This window comes from Mustela lutreola, chromosome 4 (genome assembly GCF_030435805.1).
Source record: "Mustela lutreola isolate mMusLut2 chromosome 4, mMusLut2.pri, whole genome shotgun sequence".
NCBI classification, from domain to species: domain Eukaryota; kingdom Metazoa; phylum Chordata; class Mammalia; order Carnivora; family Mustelidae; genus Mustela; species Mustela lutreola.
In genome coordinates this window covers 26,884,859-26,901,301 of record NC_081293.1, presented here as the reverse complement: position 1 = coordinate 26,901,301, position 16,443 = coordinate 26,884,859, and the positions used below count along the sequence as shown (strand labels likewise).

Sequence of the window (16,443 nt, the reverse complement as noted above, 5' to 3'; positions counted from 1 at the left end):
ATAGGATGCTGCTGGGGAGGACAGAGACCAGAGCAGGGATGTCTTTTCAAAACACCCCCAAATGCTGCCAAATATGCCTTACGAAAGGGAGCTTAGAAACAATTCTCCCTGTCAGGGCACAGAAGGGCTTCCTCTGAATACCAGAACCTCAGAGAACAGGTCTCAAATGAGCACCTAGATCGGTTAAGCTATTTCAAACACCCGTACCCGCAGAGCGAGCAGCCACGTACGGCGTGTGTATACATTATCTGTACACGTTATCTGTCAAAGCCAGAACGGGCTTTTCAGGACCAAAGGGCCCTACTATAAATTCTTCTCAGATGGCAATCTCTTTTATATTGTTGTTTCTCTAAGGAGAGTAGGAGGAAGTATTCTTGAGGCTCAAAAAAAAAAAAAAAAAAAAATCAAAAGGAGGAAGATAAGCATGAAGATCTGTATCTTCAAACCATCTGTCCCACGCCTTCACTCGTGGTACAGGGAGCAGGCACTCATGGACGCAGCCTTTCCCACATGCCCCGTGGCTCCAGGGAAGGAAGAGTGGGAAGGGGTCAGAGGCAGAACAGAGTGTGTGTCCCTTGAAAGAGGGAAGGAAAGCACAGGTCGGACGGGAGGAGAAACAGCTCCTACACAGCACCTTCGTGTCAGAGGGAACACCCACATCCTGACTGTTCCACCTCGTACCTCCAGAGCTCCAGCTCCGGAATTCCCTTTGAACTCCGGCTGCAACCCAGTGAGGACAGAGCAGTGGCTACAATTACACACTTGCTGGGGGTGAGGGGGGGGCGTGCATGTGACAGGCCATGAAAGGTCCCTGCCTATAAAACAGACTGGAAAACAAACCCTTAATTTAAATGTTAATGAAAGTGCTGTGGAGACATCAGAGGCTTCCCGGCTGCTCAGAGAACAGCTACACCAGTCCCAGAATTTATAGCTCCCCTTCGGCCTCCCGCCTCCCTCTCTGCCTCATCACCCACTGAAGTTTAAAGAGTACGTGTGTGTGTGTGTGTGTGTGTGTGTGTGTGTATACACACACACACATAAACCCACCAACTAATTTTAACATTAACTCCATGCTTCCACCTGGGGATGTGGACTGCTAAATTATGTGCTGGCAGAACAGTGATCAAAGGTGGACAAACACAGGCACACTGCACACACACACAGCCCAGAGAAGCAGGGGCGGCTCCGGCAGGAAAACGACGTGCTCTCTTCCCAATGAGGGGAGAGAAGAAACCGCTGTGGTGCAGGCAGGGACCAGAGCCAGGAGAGGTGGGTGGCAGGCCGGTCCTCCAGGGTGCCAGTCCCCCAGCTGGGAACTCAACACACCATACTGCCCTCCGACTGGTCCCTACCACACAACGCTGTCTAGTTCACAGTGTCTTCCCCAGGGCCTAGCAGTAACAGGGACTAAATCGAGACGGGGTGGGGGGAGGGAGAGAGACAGACAGCTGTGGAGTGAGAGAGAGAAAGAACGTGACAGAGACTGAGGGACGGCCAGGTCTTCCTGTCGGGAGAGGCAGGCTCTCTGGGCACGGCCGCATCTTCAGTGCCCTATCTTCTGCAGCGGCTTCTGCTTCTATTTGTGGTGTTTTATTTAGGTCTGCTCTTGACCACTGAGCCAGCCTTGCTGGCCAGGGAAGAAGTGGCTCCCACAAGTGGGTTCTGGGCCAGCCCGGGCTGGTTGGGTTGCTGGTCCTAGGCCAGCAGCTCGGCACATGAGCCTCCCTGAACCTATCCTGCCCTGGGCAGTGGCAGAAATCCAGGGTCTTGAGGAAGTGAAACCCACCCCTGTGTCATCTCATCTTTGCTACCGATAGGTACACTTGCACCCGTTGGAGAGGCTTGGCTTAGCCAGGTGGGGAACTCTAGGGTGGTGGGCACTGCACTGAGACTCGGCAGGACCAGACTCCATTTTAGTCATATCCCTATACTGATCCTTTTCTAATTTGCAGTCATTTCAGGCTGGACCAGGTGGCCCATCTGGCATCACCCAGAGCTTCCTTCTTTCCCCAGGAGTCATGCCCCCTCTTCCCGCCATGCCCGCCCCCGGCCCCTCTGCAGTGTCCTTGTGTCTCTGACTCTCTCATCTAGGACCACCACATGCAGAAGGCTCCCTCCTGTGTGCTCTGCAGCCCGGCAAAGGAGGACACCGAGCCCCTCTTTGCTTAGGGAAGGTCTCCTTTCCCTAGACGGGCCAAGAGAAAGCTTCCCTCTGTCCTGGCCCCAGGAAGGCAGGACAGAGAGACCGAATTGGCCACAGGTCAAGCCACAAGGTAAAGCACAACCAAGTCAGCCATCAGAGTCTCTCCTCAGGTTATGGAGGTTAGGGTTCCTTTTCACAGCCCAGCTCATCACCAACCAAAAAGAGCAAAACTCAGAGGCACAACCATTACTTTTGACTCATTTTCCCCTAAAAGCTCCGAGTTACACAGTCCAGGGCCACAGGATTGCTGAGCCTCTGGGAACCAAAGAATCCAAACTAAAAGTTGGCTGCCTCTTTTTTCCAATCTTTCAAACCTCTCCGTCAGAGAAAACTCCAGATGCAATTACCTTTCACTAAAGAAAGGTGTATTTCAACAGGCTGGTGAATGCGCGTTTACCACACACACAACACAGAGTAAACCCTGCAGCCACTGGAACAAACACCCCGCTCTCCCAGCAACCCGCCCCCTCCCCAAACAGTACACAGTGACTGCTTTCCTTCCAGACTCTCCCTCACCTCCGGGAGAAATGAAGCAAGCAGGGGCAGCTCCTTCATCAAAACCCCCCAGAGACCACAACTCACTTTACAAATTTGAATCGGTACATTTCATGCAGACTTGGACTATTCCACCCAAAAACAAACAGGTCACCACAGTAAGCAAAGTTACACAAAATTATATTGTATACTTAATAACACAGCTAAGTCAATTTTCTACACCTATACCACTCAATCTATTTCCCTAATGACAGAAACAAGAGAGAAGGGATTAAAACCCAAGTGTCCTGGGAAGCCTTCTGACCACACTCACACGATAGCAAGCGTTGTTTGGAGATGAAGAAAGGAGTCGGCTGGGCACCTCCTTGTTCTTGGAGGACAATAAATATGGTGTCTGCAGAGGAAGGAGGAGCTGTGGGTTCCTCGCTCTGCCCCTAGCAGGCAAACAGGGTGAGCAGGTCTCCGGATTCACTTCAGCCCCCAGGGCCCCACAGCTGGCTTGGAGCACCCCACCCCGCACCAAACCAAAGATCAACAAGCACTCACAGGCGCCCGGGAGAGCCCAGGCCTCACGGACGTCCTGCTCTCCCCGACCCCTACGCCTCAACTGGGGTCTCTAGGAAGACAGAATGTTCCTCAGGCCCCAAGAGCCTTTCAAGGGCCACAGCTACCATCCACCATGCATCCACGGTGGATGAAGGCACAGCAAAGACCTGGGCCTGCCTCGTGGGCGTCCCTCAGCACCCCAGGATGTGGCTCTAGGCAAGAGACCTAAGCTGAAGAGCTACCTCCTCTGCCCCACAACATGTGTGGCCTGCATCAGTCTTCCCTGAGGCTCACTTTCTCCCTCTGCTGGGGAGGGGTGTGGTGGTGGCACCCCCGTCCCCCTCAGCCAGAGAAGGCAAAGTTCCAGGTGCTCAGTGTCACCTGGCAGCCGTCACAGTTCCATCTCACCCCAGCCCTGCATAAAACCCTCCCGGGAGCTGCCATCTCCCAAGGGTCTGGTCAATATATAGGGCAGTGGGAGGAGCAAGGAAGGGGTCTTTAGCTGTGCCTTATTTCCTCACTCTTGAGTATTTGCTAAATTTATTCAGCTGGCAATAGTTTTTAAATGGCAATAAAATGTATCACCCATTTTAAAAATTATGCTTTTCAGGGCGCCTGGGTGGCTCATGAGTGGGTTAAGCCTCTGCCTTCAGCTCAAGTCATGATCTCAGGGTCCTGGGATCGAACCCCACATCGGGCTCTCTGCTCAGCAGGGAGCCTGCTTCCCCCTCTCTCTCTGCCTGCCTCTCTGCCTACTTGTGATCCCGCTTTAATAAATTTTTTTTTTAATCTTAAAAAAAAAACAACTATGCTTTTCTGTGTTACTCATGGAAAAGTGCTTGGAATCCAACGTGGCCCCGGGAGGTCATATGGGAGCTATACAAGCATACCCGGACCTACAGCCTTAGGCCCTGGGTGAGTCCCCCACAGCCCCTCTCTCCCATCTCAGGCTGTCCTCCTTTCCCTCATCAAACAACTCCTCTCCAGAAGGAGCGCTTCACCAGTAAGTCAGGAATCTTATAAACAGGATCGCTGGTGTCAGGGAATGAAGACGGGCAGGAGGGCACACAAGTAGTAGAGAAAAAGGTCCTTGTCTTCCACCCTCCTGTGGAAACTACTGGTTTTCCTTCTGTGGTTTCGAGTACCTAAACACAGGTCTAAGCCCATATCTGGTATTAAATATCACCCTCCACAGCTGTTTACCAATCAAGAACTCAAGGTCATGGGAGGAAGGAAAGGTGACATTTGGACACAGGACGGAACACCAGCTTTCTCCCGGTCATGAGCTCCTCAAATAAAGCCTGAGGCTTGAGGCTTCGTGCTTCCTCCTACAAGTGTCTAAGCACACACCTAAGAAAAGAAGGCAGCAAAGCACAGCTTTGATAGATATGATGCATAACTCTGACAAACTGTTTTTAATAGAAGAAAGATTAATTGAGAAAAGGGATGCAGCAGGTCTCCTAACTGTTCAGGATCCTTCTAAAGGGATGAGAGAGCAGTGAGAGACTGGGAATCCATTGGGTCAACCAGGAATACATGCCCCAGAGGGAAAGTGCTGCCCACCCCCCCACTCATGTTCTTTGTGAGGGGTTCACGGTCACATGCCAGTAGTGACCACACGCACACCGATGGCCATACTCAACAGAGTGTGTGGTGGGGAGGGGAAGAGAAGACAGTGGACGAGGGCAGGAACACTGGGGTGGGGGGGGAGGCAATTCCTGCTGAGGGTCCCCCACCTCAAGAAGACTGTAGACAAGTCATGTAGCTCCAAGAGGGCCCAGAAAAGTCCCCAGCCAAGCTGGAGACATGAGAGCAACTAACACCTCTGAACAAATGCTACCCCAGAGAAGAGAGATTCTGGGTGACATGGTGAGATAGGCCTTTTAGCTTTGTAGAGCGTTGTTTTTTTAAGATTTTATTTATTTGCCAGAGAGAGATAGAGAGACAACGCTCGGGCACAAACAGGGGAGCAGCAGGCAGGGCAGGCAAAGCAGGCAGAGGAAGAAGGAGACTCCCCGCTGAGCAAGGAGCTGGATGTGGGACTTGATCCCAGGATCCCAGTCCTTATATTTTCACTTTCTTAATATCTTTTGAAGACTTTTTTTTTTTTAAGATTGTATTTATTTATTTGCCAGAGAGAGAACGCACACAAACAGGGGGAGTGGCGGGCAGAGGGCAAAGCAGGCTTCCTGCTGAGCAAGGAGCCTGATGCAGGACCCTGGGATCATGACCTGAGCCGAGGATCATGACCTCATCCCTGCCTAGTATTTTCTGATCATTTCAGGTCATCTTTACAATCATCTAGCGAGGTCTATAAAAGAAATTGTATCTACATTGGATAAATGAAGAAACAGGCTCAGAGAAAGGAATGACTTACCTGAGGCCACCCTGCTGGTGATGACAAAGCAGCCTCTTCCAGAACAGACCCCAAGGCCAGGAGGCAGGGTCTCCCCAGATGGGAAAAATGGAAGCACTCATTGACAGGTGCAACTTCATGGACACGGGAAAAGAAATGGATTTAGTAATGGAATGAAGCAGCCCTAGCCCAGGGCACTCAGGATAAGAGAAAACGGTGGGGAGAGCAGTAGCATCCTGACCACCGAGTAAAGCCAGGGTCCAAAACAACGCAAACAATTTTCAAAGAGTCCAACACCACCTGTCGAGCTGGGGCAAAGGTCATCTCAAACAACTGCAGTTCAGAAGCCGAACAGCCAATCAACAGCGAGCAAAAGAGTCATCTTAGGGCCAAAGAGGTACACCAAGAGGACAAGCAGGCTCTCAAGGAGAATGAGAACAAACGATGAAAGTTTTCACCAAAGAGGAGGCATATCAAGGACCTAGCAAAGGGTCTGGCACAGGGCAAATGACTAATACACACGTGTTATGGCCGTAGGAGACTAGTACTGGTATTGTCCGAAAGCCAGGTAGATCCTCAAAGCTAGGCTGCAAGTTGTAGCCAAAACAAAATGCCTTTTGCTGTGTTCTTTTTTTTTTTTTTTTTTAACATTTTATTTATTTATTTGACAGACAGAGATCACAAGTAGGCAGAAAGGCAGGCAGAGAGAGAGAGGGAAGCAGGCTCCCTGCTGAGCAGAGAGCCCAATGCGGGGCTCAATCCCAGGACCCTGAGATCATGACCTGAGCCGAAGGCAGAGGCTTTAACCCACTGAGCCACCCAGGATCCCCCTTTTGCTGTGTTCTATATGCTTCTTAATGACAAGACCAACTAGGACCTCAACTTTTTTGACTGAAGCTATCTTCAACCATTGCCATGCTCTCTTTGGTTACGGGTAGCCTGACACATTCCAGAGAGGTGGCTAGAGTCGAGGGCCAAGGGATGGGGTGAATAGCCATGTTCTTTGGTCTAGATCACCAGCCCTGAAGGGCTTCCCTCTACCATCGGCCACACCCCAGCCTACCCTAGTCTCCTGACATCAGCAGAAGTCCATAAGATGGTTACCAGCCAACCGGCCACCTCCCACAGGCTGTTCAGCCTACCTTCAATCCTTACACACATCCAGCCCACAGACCCCCAAGCCTGGCCCACTAGGAGCAATGGAAACTCACTGTGGAGGGGACCCTGCCTGATCACTCTGTTCTCCACTGTCCGCTCCCACACACTTAGGCCTCTCTACTCCCTGCTGGTCTCTCCTTCCCTCTTTCCTAGGATTGCTAGAATGATTTGTTCTGAACGGCGACAGGTTTATAGGTTAGCCGACACCTCCGCTCTGTGGAATTTTAATTAACTTCTCCCATCGTCAATATGCTAAGGAACGGGGTCTCCATTCTCTGGGGTCAGCAATGTGTTTCAGGTCCTGCTATATCAGCCGTCAAATTGAAGAATTAATGACGTGGCTAATCGGCTCTAATTCTTTAGAAAGAAAAAAATTTGAAAGGGAGTTGCAAAGGGGGCAGGAGGAGGGGTGTAGGCTCCGTGGGGTGAGGAGAGGGAGGCTGAAGGGGGCTGAGTTGGGGGGGGGTGGAAATCAACTCTCTCGTAAAACTAGCGACTGACTTAAACCCCCTGTTGGAGGGTGGCTGCCCTACAGCTTTCCCACCGATCACTGAGGTGAGGAGTGAGGGCCAAGGGTAGTGAGGGAAGACCCCAGAAGAACAAACACTCTGGCAGAGCAGGTGCAGCAGGAGAGTCCATGTAACCTCCTGGGGAGGAGAGAGGCTCAGCCTTGGTTCAAGAAAGCCTAGAAAGCAGAAGTCAGGATGTAAAGCTCACTTGTTTACTGGTAAAGCTAGAGGAAAGAGGCCAAAGAGTAAAGTAAAGCTACCATCAAAAATTTAGCACTGCTGGGGTGTTTGGGTGCCTCAGTGGGTTAAGCCTCTGCCTTCGGCTCAGGTCATGATTTCAGTGTCCTGGGATCAAGCCCCACATCGGGCTCTCTGCTTGGCGGGGAGCCTGCTTCCTCCTCTCTCTCTGCCTGCCTCTCTGTCTACTTGTGATCTCTGTCTGTCAAATAAATAAATAAAATCTTTTTTTTTTTTAAAAAAAGGTCTTTAAAAAAAAATTTTGCACTTCTGCCACAATTATCACTCTATTCCACAGACCTGCCTTTGGATGAGGGCCCAATTGGACATGGGCCACACACCTGTCCTGATGACTCAGCTCTGTAAGGGATACTCCAGAAGACATTTTCCAAGGGGAACAAACCAGATGTAGGTTGTGATAGCAGGCTGGCTGGTGCAGTAACTTCCCAGGGGAGCTAACAGGCCTCTGCTTTGGAAGTAGCCCCAGAGGGTATATGCTCCAGAAGGGACACTCTTGGAACAGCTGGCCTCGGTTACATTTTAATGGTACCTTTTCCCTCATATTTCCGGGGTAGATGCCTAGGAAGTTACCTCTGGAATGCTGTCTCCACCCCATGCATATATGAAAGGAGCCACAGACTCAAGCCTCTGGAGGATTTTCAAAATCTCCAGAAGACAAGCTCAAAGCAGCCTACAATATACAGGGGGAAGACTGCCGAGCCTGCCTGATCTCAGAAAATAAAGCATTATTACACAGGACAAAACCATACCCCAAAACATCTCCCTTACCTTAGTACTGGGCTGATAGCGATGGACCAGACTCGGTCTTCAGTCTGGATGGTGTGTAAGCACTGCCCCAGCCGACCCGAGGCCAAAGGCCATACCTGGAAACAGGAGAGGAGATGCTCTCGTTGGCACTGCCTGGGGTTGAGATGTGGGATGAGTGTCCCAGGGAGGCAGGGGAGGGGAATGGAAAGTCCTTTCTGTCCTGCAAATGCTGAGCTCGGAGGAGCAGAGGAGCCGTCCCAGCCTCTGGCTCACCGACCTGAGACCTGACTCCCGTACGGACCGCCCTCCTTAGCGTCCACCTGAGAGCCCTTTCTGCACCACCCAATTCTATACCCGGGAATCAGAAGTCCACACTCTTCAACTGAGCGCTGACTCAGCAGGGTGAACAGATGGGACTCACCTCTCTTAGCAACCTCCTTGTGTTTGTGGGTTTTCCTTTTTCCTCTCCCTCACCCAGATTTTCCTTTGGGAGGTAGGGAGGAGGATCACCAAGGCCCAGTGTGGGGGAACAAAGACAGCAAGGAAAAAGGAGTAAAAAGAAAGACACAAGGGAAGGAACGAAGGGAAGAAGTAGAGAGGCTTCAAAGCACGAAGGTGGCGTGTCGTTGTTTGTTTGTTGATAATGCCCAGGATCCAGTGCTATTCGTGTCAGCAGGGAATTTAGCACCTAGTGTCACCAAAAGTAGCAGAAAAGCTTAGCTCTTTTAAGCTCCCATATCTCCTACAGGTTAAAAATATTGCTTGGAGCACGTTATCTGGTCCCTATCAGTCAGGAATGTACATTAGCAGCCACTCGGGGCTTAGCTCTAATCAACACTCAGGGAGCCCTCAGCGGCCAGTGCATTTAGAAATCTCCCATTAAGCACAAGGCCCCCCTCACCTCACCCAACTCCAGATGACACACTCGGGGAAATAAGCCTCTAACCAAACAGAAAGGAAGGATGTACAGGGCTGTCCCAGACAGCGGCCAAGGAGGGACCCTAAGGCTGCAAGATGGATCACTGACCTCTCAAGGTCCTTGCGGTGCTATAAGGGGAACACACAAAAGCCAGTCAGGACCTTAGATGGAAGAACTTTCTAGAGACATTCCTTGAGTTTAAGGAGCAGGTGACAGAGCAGGGATGGTCTGGCCTTCTTAGGGTCACATGACATGTCTTCCCTATAAAAGGAGAAAGTGTTTTAAGATTTTGTGTATGCATGACAGGGGGGAGGAGGGTGTGAGTTCCTTCCAACTTAGGGAAAAGAAAATAAACTTAACAAGAAGATCCTGAACAAGGACAGGCAGAAAACAAAGGTAAATACTACAACCTTCCTGGAATGCCATGATTCTGGCTTACTCAGGATCTACAGCAAGGCCACTTTGCCTGTAACAAGATGCACTTTTAATGTCTTCTCTCACACAGTCCCAGTCCAAACGAGAGGTTTGCTTCTCCTCAAAAGCCAACTCCTTAGGAGGCAGGTGGGAGGGTGGGGAGACACTAAGGCCTCTGATTACACAATCTCTGGGGCCAACTCCAGTCCTGAAGTCACCAGTGCCCCCCAAGAAAGGGGCTGGTGGATTCCATGGTGCAAACCACAGGACAAGGTTCCTGGTCTCCAGGAGTGGCTCGGGAAGCTTGCTGCCAATGCTGAGCACGATGTTAAGGAAGTGGCCAGGAGGCCCCTGGTCGCAGGAGCAGCAGCACACCAGCCACCAGAAACCCGAATGTCATGACGCCCAAGGGAAGGGAGTTGACAACAATATGCTGATCACACCTTACTCTCAGTGGTCAAATCCAAAACAAACCCACCACTGGAAAAGACAGAACTCAGCAGAAGTGGACATTTATACAGTCCTTTCAGAAAAGCAGTCAAAGATAGGCATCAAGACCCTTAAAACGACCAAAGCCTCACACCTAGTCATTCTATTGCTGAGACCCTACCTGAAGATAATGATCCTAAAACGAAGAGAAACCTGTGCGATAAAAATATTCCCAGCAGCCTACGGTTGCAGGAAGAGCAGGCATGGGCTTTGGAATCAGACACATGTGTCTGCACCCAGTTGTTACTTATTAGCTCTGATCTTAGGGATGTTTCAGGACTTCTTAGCCTCAGTTTCCTCATGTGTACAATGCGAAATAATACCTATCTTTTGAGGGCTTCAGAAAAGTCAAGAAATGCGTAAAGCACCAAACACAGTAAGTCAGCATCTGGCAGGTATCCAGCATTCAGTAATGGTGGGTCTTATTACTCATTAAGCCATTAAAGAAGGCATAAATAATATGTAATAATAATAGGAAACCTTGTAACATAAAGTAGCTACAGTAGGGTAATGGGGCATGCAAAATATACTATGAGCATAATTATGTGAAGAAACAATTCTCCTAAAGGAGAAAAGGTGAAAATGAATAATTGTCAAGTGCTCAGCATCGTGTCTGGTTACTTGTACATAAATAAGCAAACCTCTGCACTGAAAAATAACTAAAAGAAGAAAAAAAACCAACAAATTCAAATGTTTATTCCTTCATAAAATCTCCCCTTTCAAGCCAGATGTGATCTCTCCACCCTCTTTCTTTCTGGCCCTCTCCCTAGGGCCTCACACTTCATAGTCCTGGCCACTTCCCATGAGCTTCTGCACCACTGCAGGCACGTCTCCGCTTGCCTCCAGAAGAGAGGCCATCTCTTCCTCACCTTTGACGAGCCCCAGTGCCTTGTGCACTACAACTTGCATACAGTAGGTACTTTTAGGAATGAATGGAAAAATAGAGAACTAAAGGAGACAAGGAAAGAATGGTCAGAACCAGCCCAGGCCCACTGAGAACATTCCTACATTCCTATCACATCTCAGGATGGAGCTGGCCTCTGTAAACCCCCAAGAGGCAACCCACATTAAGTCACGATAAGTTTGAAAGTGGCAGGGGGGAGGAGGAAGAAGGCTCTCTGAGCAGTCCCTAACTCAGAAGTCTTACAAAGAAAATGTTTTAGTTCCTTTCACCCCAATAAAAACAAATTTCTTTCCTAAAACACAGTATGTATTTGGGGAAACAAACAGGCTATAGATGTTTACAGGCAAACATGACTAAGTTCTCATGAAGACTGGCATGTATCAGAAGCCCAGAGAAGCAGCTATGGGACTGCAGAAACCACCAAAAAGAATGAAGAGCTGGTTATAAAAGACTAGCAATGGGTCATGTAGAAACAGGTCAGGAAGATGAAGGCAGCTAGAAGCAAAGACAGCAACAGAGAGGGAGCAGACACAGCATCCAGAAATCTGCAAAGGTGGGCGGTCCGGAGATCACCGGGGAACCCCAGAACAGCAGGCCAGCTTTTGGGAGTTGAAGAACCAGGACACACGGGGAAATTCTGTCACTGACTTAAAAGAAATCCTCAACAGGAAAAGGATGAACTGTGGTGACAATTTTAAAATTAGAAAGTACCTACTTTAATGCTTAAAAACAAATTGAATCTACCAAACAGGGTTGAGGCAGTACTTAAAACATGATACTAGGGGCGGCTGGGTGGCTCAGTTGTTAAGCATCTGCCTTCAGCTCACATCATGATCCCAGGGTCCCAGGATGGAGCCCCACATAGGGCCTCCTGCTCCACGGGGGGCCTATTTCTCCCTCTCCCACTCCCTCTGCTGTGTTCCCTCTCTTGCTGTGTCTCTGTCAAATAAATAAATAAAATCTTTTCAAAATTTAAAAAAAAAAACAAAACATGAAACTAACCCAACATCCCAAATATTAGGATTACTACCCTTTGACTACAAGCAGTCCATCCCCCTGGATTGCTACCTTTGGTCATAAAGCTTAGTTTTCATTGCTCTGGGTGTCAGACCCCAGAGAAGAGGGCAGAAGAAAGACATGTCACTGAAAAGAGGGGTCAGGGGAGACTTGAAGCCATAACAGGAAGATGCCAGAAGGCAATGGGAATATTTGTAGGTTACACATGCCAAAAAGATTTCTATGCAAATTGATTTCTGAGGAGTAGAGCAAGTTAGGGCCAGTCTCTTTGGAAGGAATAGTACAACGACGGTGACCAGTCAGAAACCTGAAATAAGTACAGGGTAAGGGAAACAGGAAATAGGCAATAGGAAATTCAGTTTCCAAATTGGTTCAGAAAAGTTATCGAGTAAAAACTGCAACTTCCCTCTCCAGAGACCCTCCCCAGGTGTCTTAGCGGCCCATTTGCTGACACGAGCAGCATTTTTGCTCCTATTGGCACTACAAAGTCTCCAGATGCTGGGAAACAGGCAAGTATGATACTGTCAGGCATCCTGCACCTCGACTCAATTGTCAGCGCAGTTTCCACAGCAGCCCCAAAACACCAGGTATGTGTGGGCCCAGCCTGGGACTGCTGGACATAGTGGGGGAGAAAGATGTTCTTCTCTATCTCATGGGTGGAGGCCTGTTTGACTCAAACTTGGAGGAGCAGAGTCCCTAAAGCAGGGGTCACACTACTTATCGGCCTCGTTCTGTTCCACGTTGGCAGATGACTGACCGTAGACCAGGCAGTTTGGCGATGACGCACTAAAATGCCTTTCTCTCCTCGTCTTTCTACTGCTTGCTGACCACATCGCTCTCCAGAGAAGCAGTAAAAACACATTTTAATTATCAGCCTGATTGCTTATAAACAAGGTGGTGAAAAATTAACCTCCCTAAACAGAGAGCAAGCAAAAGGAGGGAGAGTTTAAAATAAAATATTGGGGTCAGAACTCAGCCCACAAACTTGAGGAAATTCAGCGCAGGGAGGAAAAGCTAGCCAGGCCCTCTGTTTTTGAGTTCACGCCACATTTCAAGTGAGTGGCAAGCTTCCCAGCCACTGTCCACTCCTTTCTCAGGCCAGCTGGCAGGGACAGAGCCTGGCATGGTAACCTGCATGCCAGAGGCACATAAGTGAGTCCTTTATCGTGTCGTCCCCCACTACCCCCACCCAATGCCCTCAGCCAATCCCAAGACTCAAGGCCCTATCCACCCTCTCCCACCCTACTCCCTATAGACAGGCGGGAATAACCCTATGTAAGGGGGAGACCACTCACCTTGGCCGTTCTGTCCCTGGAGCCACTCACGATGATGCCCCCTCTGCAATCCACACAGTTCACCTCCTGTTCATGAGCCGAGTACTTGACAGTGAAGGTGCTATGAATCTTATGAACACCAATCTTCCCATCTCTAGGAGAGAAATAGGGAGCCCACCCCCAATAGCCAATTACTCTCTCCGTCGGAAGAGAACAAGGCTACAGAAGCAGCCAGAGTCTCCAGTGATGTCCAAATTTGCTGTTTTAAGCAATTCAGCTCAACAAGGCACTGAGCTCTGAGACACCTCTACTTCTTCAGTACACTTGGAGCTGAGCAGAGCTGAGAGATAAAACAAATCTCTCCCATGAGAGTATCAAAACCAGCTTCACTTTTCATTAAAGGCTCTTCCTGTTTTCCCTCTCCAGCTAACCCTATTAAATGCCTTTGGTAAACCTCTCTGCTACAAATGGGGGGAAAAAACACTCCCTCTTCTTATGGTCTCCTTCCTCACCTCTTTGGAGTTGAGAGAGAAAATCAGAGGCAGACAAGCCAAAGTCCCCTGAAGAATGCTAAGGAAGAAGGAGAAGGAGAAGCCTGCAGCACTTACCCTCCTGCACTGATAATATGCGAGTTGGCCAGCACGAAGTGGCAAACGTCCTCATCATGCCCAGCAAAGACTCCCAGGGGCCGACGGTTCAAACTGGCACCATCTGGGCGGAACTGATAGGCCAGGATGAAATTAGCCTGGGATATGTACAGAGAATCACCTTCTAGCTGCATCCAGGGCATCTGACTGCAAAGACGTAAAACACAATTTAAGAATTATCAAGATACAGCATGAAAACTCGACTCCAATCTTTGGAGAGGCTGACTGATGCCCAACTTAGCAAGGATAACCTGCACAGCTAAGCCTTCACCTCCCTTCTCTCCTGTAAAATTACGTACCCCTAGGCCACCCTCAGAAAACCAGAGAGATTGAGCTTTATGGTAACCTAATCTTCTTTGGACTTTCTAAAAGAAAGTCAGAACTAAAAGATCAATTAAATATCACTCTGAATTAGAGAATGCTTAAGACTCAAATTACTGGCAGCATAGACTTCTTGGGGGTAGGCAGAGTATGGCAAATTCAATGACTGGGCTGTGGAGAGGGTTAAAAAAGAAACCTTCCACCCAGATGAAATGATTTTCTTTCATTCTGCATCCTCCCTGATTTGAAGTGTTAAGCGGTAAGTTTCGAGGTTCCAAGACTCCCACACATACTTCTTACTTCTTCCCCCAACACAGCAGATGGAGAAAAGAGAAGAGTGAGCCCCAAGAAGCCCCATTCCCTATCCCGCTATAGCAAAGGGGCCATTCATAAGTGAAAGGAATAAAGCCATTTAGGAAAGGATGCTAATGCAGTGGTTAGCTATCCAGGTCTGCCCAGGGGATAGCTGTGTTTCTGTATTAGAGGGTAAGTGGAGCAATGGGAAAACATGGCTGCACAGCAGTCCACTACAGTTTGGGGGCTCCAATGTAATACTCAGCTCTCCTAGGCAGCTGATAAAAGAAATCCACAAATAGTTCAAGATTCTCTCTATAGTCTGGCAGGAGGAAGAAAGGTTAGAAGCCAAAGGCCAGTCCCACTGCACAGAATGAGCCTTAAGAAAGAAGTCTCTGCCAGGGGCGCCTGCATGACTCAGTTAAGCGACCAATTGATTTCAACTCAGGTCATGATTTCAGGGACTTGAGATCAAGCCCTGAGACAGGCTCCACTCAGCGTGGAGTCTGCTTGTCCCTCTCTCTCTGCTCCTCCCCCTCACGCACTCAGTCTCTCTCTCTCTCTCTCTTTCTCTGCCTCACGCACACACACTCACACACGCACACATAAATAAAGTATTTTAAAAGAAGGAAAGAAAAAAAAAGGAAGCAAGAGAGGAAGGGAGGGAAGGAGGTAAAAAGAAAGAGAGAGACAGAGAGAAGGAAGGAGGGAGAGAGGAGAGAGAGAGAAAGAAAGAAAGAAAATGAAAGAAAAAGAGAAGAGAAGAGGAAAGAGGAAAAGAAAAGAAAAAAAGAAAAAAGATAGAAGGAAAGGCAAGCCGACTCTGCCAGACCCGAGGTTCTCTGGTGGAGACTAAGCCCCTTTCCAAGGCAGACCTCCCAGCAGCCTGTCCTACTCTATGCAGGAGTTCTGCAGCTACCCGATCCCAAGCTAAGCACAGGGACAGCTGATTCATCCGCATTTACAGAGTCACCATCTCCCACTGCCAAGCCTGTCTGAGCAAACTGGGCTGTGTTTCTTCCCCAGACTCCTTAATACAAGCGTCATGGGAATGTGGAAAAGTTCTGCAAATTGACTTGACGGGCCATTAAATGCAGCTTGGACTTTGTAGTAGCTGAGTTTCTGCTCAGGAGGTTTTTACAAGCATGTGCATATATTATATAGGACGTGTGAAGAGTGTGTAGAGATGCCTATATTCTCACTCATGTGCTTCTTTCTTCAACAGTCCCTTGCACGGGTCTGTGGCACACTCAAGTGCGGAGCAAGCAGAAGGGGCTGGAATGCATGCGTTTAGAGCCATCTGGTAAACAGCCACTTGCCTAGGACGAGAAACCAGGTTCACGCCAGGCGAACAGTGGAGAATCCCGGGGCCGCCTGGTAACTGCTTTGTGTGTTTATTTGCCAAACTGCTTTGAAACCATCCCCAAAAAAGACGTCAGGGACAAAACCTTGATAGAGAAATAATCTGTACTTTCTGGTATTAAAAGGCAAAAGCGGGAAGCACAGGATAAAGTTTTTTACCATGAAAATCTCTCTCCCCCCAAGTAGTTTCTTTACCATCATGAGTGCCAGGACCCACACACACTTCACAGCACCCACCACCCAGGAAAGCAGCAGAAACTGGACACCAGCAAGGGAGAAGGGGTCCTCAAAGGAAGAAGCCTGAATGCAGGTCAACTTGCAATGAGGAACCACGATGTTCCTTATCCATTCCAACCAATCGATAAGGAGCACTTTTTTGGTAGGGAGTCAAGTGGTAACTATGAAATAATGCAGTATCAGTGAAGCATAAAATGTGTGGTATTAGCAGTCCAAAGCCACTGTCTAACTTTCCTCACAGTTCCGAGCTCTACCTCCTATAACATCTAGAGCCAAGCCCATAGGTCCTATTT

At 49.1% G+C, this 16,443-nt stretch overlaps 1 protein-coding gene across 5 annotated transcripts in view; it reads right to left on the bottom strand.

Annotated features, from left to right (window-relative positions):
• FBXW4 (F-box and WD repeat domain containing 4) overlaps window positions 1–16,443 on the bottom strand; it is an 81,174-nt gene that overhangs the window by 44,808 nt on the left and 19,923 nt on the right. For all 5 annotated transcript variants that reach the window (XR_009352483.1, XM_059169134.1, XM_059169133.1 and 2 more), the window contains 3 exons: window positions 13,898–14,083; window positions 13,311–13,443; window positions 8,294–8,388 (listed from right to left, as the gene is read on the bottom strand). Coding sequence is in view for 4 of the 5 variants with exons in the window: in XM_059169134.1 (XP_059025117.1) it covers window positions 8,294–8,388; window positions 13,311–13,443; window positions 13,898–14,083 (414 nt within the window). In the remaining variant the exon portion in view is untranslated. The remainder of the gene's footprint in view (window positions 1–8,293; window positions 8,389–13,310; window positions 13,444–13,897; window positions 14,084–16,443) is intronic.